The 6,000-nt window shown below is 38.0% G+C and overlaps 1 protein-coding gene across 8 annotated transcripts in view; it reads left to right on the forward strand.

Annotated features, from left to right (window-relative positions):
• The window catches only part of MME (membrane metalloendopeptidase), a 128,321-nt gene extending 122,852 nt beyond the window's left edge, over window positions 1-5,469 (forward strand). For all 8 annotated transcript variants that reach the window (XM_074405524.1, XM_003925009.4, XM_010335749.3 and 5 more), the window contains one exon: window positions 4,248-5,469. In XM_074405524.1, the coding sequence (XP_074261625.1) occupies window positions 4,248-4,347 (100 nt within the window). In that variant the 3' untranslated portion in view covers window positions 4,348-5,469. The remainder of the gene's footprint in view (window positions 1-4,247) is intronic.
• Window positions 5,470-6,000: the final 531 nt, after the last annotated feature.

The following is a 6,000-nucleotide window of genomic DNA, read 5'->3' on the forward strand; positions in this document are numbered from 1 at the left end:
ATGTTTATTATCTCTGTAATCCAAGCTAAATTTAGTTCTGCTAAATTTAGTTATTCAAATTAACTACTTGACAGATAATGAGTAACAAAAGTCACTGGATTAATTCCCATTGTGGTTTATTCAAGAAACTTTTAGTTTTAATTTTTTACACGTGGTCTTTTTCCTTACTAAAGTGAACTTAAACTTTGAAGTAAGAAACACTTGAGTTGCAACCATGGCTTTACCACTTACTGGCTGTTACTGTAACCTCTGTGCCTCAGTTTCTTGATATGTAAAATGAGGATTAAATTATCATAAGAGTTGCTAGAGGATTAATGTTAATATAAATGAATAGCCGTGTGTGTGTGTGTGTGTGTGTGTGTGTGTGTGTGTGTGTGTTAGAAAGTTCATACTAGGCTTATTTGTAGATAAGAGGTATGAACAGAATAAGAATTCTTATATAAGGCTGGGTACAGTGGCTCAAGCCTGTAATCATAGCACTTTGGGAGACCGAGGCAGGTGGATCATGAGGTCAAGAGATCGAGACCATCCTGGTCAACATGGTGAAACCCCGTCTCTTCGAAAAATACAAAACATTAGCTGGGCATGGTGGCATGTGCCTGTAATCCCAGCTACTCAGGAGGCTGAGGCAGAAGAATTGCCTGAACCCAGGAGGCGGAGGTTGCGGTGAGCCGAGATCGCGCCATTGCACTCCAGCCTGGGTAACAAAAGTGAAACTCCATCTCAAAAATAAAGAAGAATTCTTATATATTTTGCAATAGTCCCCTATCAGTCAAGGCCTTTTTCTTATGTTCTGCACAGTTCAGAATGTTAGTAACTGATCGGCGATTAAGTAAAATGTGGATAAGTATGTAACTTTTGTAGCTTCAATTTTAAACTGCAAACAGTATTTTGCTATAAACAAGTTAAATTATTTGTATCTTTAAGTTTTTGTTGTTGTTTCGGTTCCAAAGATCCCTCACTATTTTTCATTCATAATAAGAGAAGGGAGAGAGAGACAGAGAGAGTGAGAGAGAGAGAGAGAAAGAATGTGTGTGTGTGTGTGTGTGTGTGTGTGTGTGTGTGTGTGTGTGTTTGTGTGTGTTTTAAGGGTAAACGGAATGGCAACCTTTTGTCAAGGAAATTATTATTTTCTCTGGAGGTAAGGAGATTTTCTTGGCAAAAATTTGAGCTTACATTTAGTTTTGGAAACAGGCCACTTCCTGGCTGTACAAAGTAAAACAAATTTTTGAAGAACTTTAAAAACTAGTAGATATCAAGTTGCTATTTAAGAATTGTCCTTGGTGATTATATAGAAATTTTTCTGAATTAGAGAGAGATCTGTAACCTTATGCTTACATAGCCATAGTATTATAACAAAAGGCAAGATACACTTATACAAAACTGAATCCACAAAACCATATTTGCTATGTCTAACCTATCGTTGTTTTATTCTTCCTAACTAAAGCCTTATTTATGTACTTTAAAATAAATTTTAGAAGTTAAGGTAAGGCCGGGCGCGGTGGCTCAAGCCTGTAATCCCAGCACTTTGGGAGGCCGAGGCGGGTGGATCACAAGGTCGAGAGATCGAGACCATCCTGGTCAACATGGTGAAACCCCGTCTCTACTAAAAATACAAAAAATTAGCTGGGCATGGTGGCACGTGCCTGTAATCCCAGCTACTCAGGAGGCTGAGGCAGGAGAATTGCCTGAACCCAGGAGGTGGAGGTTGCAGTGAGCCGAGATCGCGCCATTGCACTCCAGCCTGGGTAACAAGAGCGAAACTCCGTCTCAAAAAAAAAAAAAAAAAAAAAAAAAAGCAGTTAAGGTAAAAGAATTTAATTCTGAGGATAGCAGCTAGCATTTATAAGCTTATAATTACCACCATACAACCTAATTTGTCAAGGGTTTGCCCTGCATATCTCCATGAACTAAAACATATGTCCATAAAAACCTAGGTGAATTTCAGTAATATTATTGTAATACCTAGTATATCTACCATCCTCAGAGAATGAGAGGCTGCAAATTAAATTTTAATTGGTAAAATTTATCTCTTTTAAGTATTAACAGTTTTATCTTAACCACTGGATTAAAAGTTCTCTGTTAAAAATACATTTCTACCTTCCTGCCCTAAAACAATATCCTGAAAAAAAAATCTAACCTTTTTAAAAATTTTAATGACATAGACTACTTTATGATCATTAGTTATGGTTCTACTGTTTATTAATGTATGAAGCTACATTCTTATACCAATTGTGATGCTATTTGACTTATTTTGGCTTTTTATTAGAGTTTTTCTGTGTGTTTGTTCCTTTCCTAGTTTTCTTTGCTATTATTGTATTGCCTGCCTTTAGTTTCCTAGTTCCTCAACTATTATTAGCTCAGAAAACATGTTGTTAAACTTAACAATATTATGCAGATATCTCTACAGGTAATCACTGTGACCAACCAGGTCACAGGTTCATTCATTCAATATGTACCGAGTCCTGTGCTGGGCAAGGGGGTGCAGCAGAGAGCAAGACTTACACAGCACAGTCTTCTCTCAGCATCTGTGGGGAATTGGTTCCAGGCTCCCTGCAGATACCAAAATTTGTAGATACTCAAGTCCTTGATATAAATGGTGTAGTATTTGCATATAACCTATACACCTTCTCCCTCCTGTACTTTGTCACCTCTATATTACTTATAATACCTAATACAATGTAAATACTACATAAATAGTTGTTATACTATATTGTTTAGAGATTAATGATAAGAAAAATAAGTCCTTTACATGTTCTGTACAGACACAATATTTCCCCCACATACGTTCAGCTGCATTTGGTTGAATCCACAGATGTGGAACGCAAGGATACAAAGGCTGTATTTTGCCCTTATAGACATTCATCTCGTGGGTGTATCTGGCAGTAAAAAGGGAGAACAAATCATTGTAAATGTGGTAAGTGCTTTGATAGGGATAGTCCCAGTGAGAGGGGTTAGTTTAGATGATATTCTAAGATGGCCAAGGAGGGGATATTTAAGCAAAGGCATGAGTTAGCCATGTACTGACTGGTGAGTACTTTCAGGGAGTGGGGTCTGCAGGTAGCAGCAGGCCCTGAAGAGGGACAGAGTTTGGCTAGTTTGAGAAACTGAAGGTAGGTCAGCGTAGTTTGAGCCTAAGGAGGAACAGGAAGAGAAATGTGCCACGAGGATAGAGAGGTAGACTGGGGCCGTCAGGAGGACACTGCAGGGCATGGGCAGGAGTTTACATTTCTTTCAAGTCCATGGAAGGTTTTAAATAAGAGATTATGGAACCTGATTTAAATTTTGAAGATCATTCTGACTGTGGTGTGGAGAATGGTTGGAGGGGAGAGAAGGGCTAAGATGTACACACAGTAGGACGCCTGCCATGTAGGGAGAGTTCCGTAAATCAAAATGGACTCACCTGTCACTTGCGCCTCGTATTTCCACCACTTCAGTCTCCCCTTGTCACTGGGCCCCTCCTCCCAACCTAAGCAAGCGTGATGGGCTGGCCTTCACAGCAAGAGAAGGAAAGGAGCTGCTTCAGGATACAGGGTGGGTGTGAAAACATCACCTCTGCATCAGCGCACTGACCCATGTCTCCCCTCAAATGCTGCTAGGTGCAGATAGTGAGGTGGACTGTGTTGTTTTTGCCCACTGGGATCAGAGATAAGAGGAAAGTGGCATTTTGCCAGCCCTTTCCAGTTATTTGAGCTGAATCCAGCTTCTGATATTTAAGGAGTCCTTTTTGAAAAATGGAAAATAATCCTCTGTCAAATCAACAAAGAATATCTATTTAAAGCCTATTATATGTAAGTTGTTATGTGAGCCCTTTCAAGACATTGTGAGAAATCATGATTATATTCTTTGACCAAACTGTTATTATAATACAACTCCAAATAACTGCATTTTCAAATGTGAATTATTCATTTGTTTTACAAACACATATAATGCTTACAAATTATGAACTCTCCACGACAACCTTAAGATGCATGTTCTATTGTGCAGAAACCGAGGCACAAAGAGGCAGGATTCAGCCGTGTGGTCTGTCTCCCACATCCGTGCTGTTAACTCCTGTACTTGATTACCTCTCCATTTAAAAATTCTGCTAATGAGAAGGAACTGACTCGTTGTACCAGGTTATTTTAAGTTTAACTTTAAATTCCAAATTCATTCACTTGACCTGCAGAGGGAAAGGCTACAGGGCTCCAGTGTGGTATGGACATGAGTATCACATAATGATGGTGACTTTTTTGTTTGCTTCAAAGGATTATTGGGACTTTGCAGAACTCTGCAGAGTTTTCAGAAGCTTTTCACTGCCGCAAGAATTCATACATGAATCCAGAAAAGAAATGCCGGGTTTGGTGATCTACAAAAGAAGCAGTGCTGTCCTTGGCTAGACTTGCCAACACCACAGAAATGGGAAACTCTCCTATCGAGAGAAAATGGGCCCTAGCAGTCACTGTAATGATGTGGGGGTAACTATCAGAGAGGAGAGCATCACAATACACATAATATTAGGTTGTTTTAGAAAAGGTGTGGAGGGAGGAAGGGGGTCTAAGGCCTATCAAGTCAATCACTTCTCACTGTGTAAATAATGCTTAATTTCTAAAGATAATATTACTGTTTATTTTGTTTCTCATATGATCTACCAGTTGCTGATGTCCCTAGAAAGCAATGCTAAACCTTTGAGGTAGGCTAGGATTTCTAATCAAAAGGGAAAAGAAGATGTTGAAGAACACAGTTAGGCACCAGAAGAACAGTGGTGACACTATAGTTTAAAACACATTGCCTAACTACCAGTTTTTACTTTTATTTGCAACATTTACAGCCCTTCAAAACCCTTCCAAAGAATTCTTACACACATTGGGGCCTTGGAGCTTATGTAGTTTTAAACTCATTTTGCCATACATCAGTTATTCATTCTGTGATCATTTATTTTAAGCATTCTTAGAGCAAAAAATGAATGTCTAAAATTGTTTTTTGTTGTATCTGCTTCGACTGATAATGAGATTCTTAAGGCTTCCTGCAATTTTCTAAGCAATTTCTTGCTCTGTCTCTCAAAACTTGGTCTTTTTAAGAGATTTATATAAATGTATAAATAATTTTTATATTTAATTATTAACTACATTTATGAGTAACTATTATTATAGGTAAACAATGCATATTGAAGTTTCAGCCCAAAATAAACAGTTGTGAACCAAGATCTGTAAAGTGATATACAGATGAAAATTTGAGACTTTTTAAACTTATAAATCATATTGATGAAAAACTTTAAGCACCAACTTTGGAGTAAAAATTGCCATTGAACAGTTGTCTAGAGATACATATACTTGTGGTTTTCTCATTGGACTTTGAAAGTTAAATCTGTCCCTGAGAGTGTCTCTGATAAAAGGACAAATCTGCATCTATGTAGCTCTGCATCTCCCGTCTTTTCAGGTTTATCATCAGATGGAAATATTTTGATAATAAATTGAAATTGTGAACTCATTACTCCCTAAGGCTTTGTGACAGCTGTCTAACTTTAGAAAGTACATTTCTGAATAGAAATGGGAGGCCTCTGATGGACCTCCTAGAATTCTAAATCACGAAGAGTTCTGGAAAAGCACTTGATAGGATTGATCTTTTGAGGCTTCTATTTTCTCTTTTCCTGTGTATTGACTATTTTAGTTCATTGCCTGATTAAGAGTTTACACAAGAGGTGGACTCCCGAAAGTCTTATTTTTCCTAAAGAAGATGAAAGCAAGGGAATTTCTATTTAAATGCTGAGTATTAGTTTCTTGTCTCTTGAAAATGCCCATTTGCCTTTTAAAAAATAGTTACAGAAATATCATAACATCTGTACATAAATTTCATAAAGTGTAAGTATACAGTTCAATCAACTTACTTTAAGTGGCCCTGTAGCCAGCACCTGTGAGAAACAGAGCAGTACTAGCACTCTAGGAGCACCTCCCTTGTCACTTGATTTCTCCCAGGACAACGACTATCCTGACTCCTAATATCATCCACTAACTTTGCCTG

This window comes from Saimiri boliviensis, chromosome 9, assembly GCF_048565385.1.
Source record: "Saimiri boliviensis isolate mSaiBol1 chromosome 9, mSaiBol1.pri, whole genome shotgun sequence".
Taxonomy (NCBI): Eukaryota; Metazoa; Chordata; class Mammalia; order Primates; family Cebidae; genus Saimiri; species Saimiri boliviensis.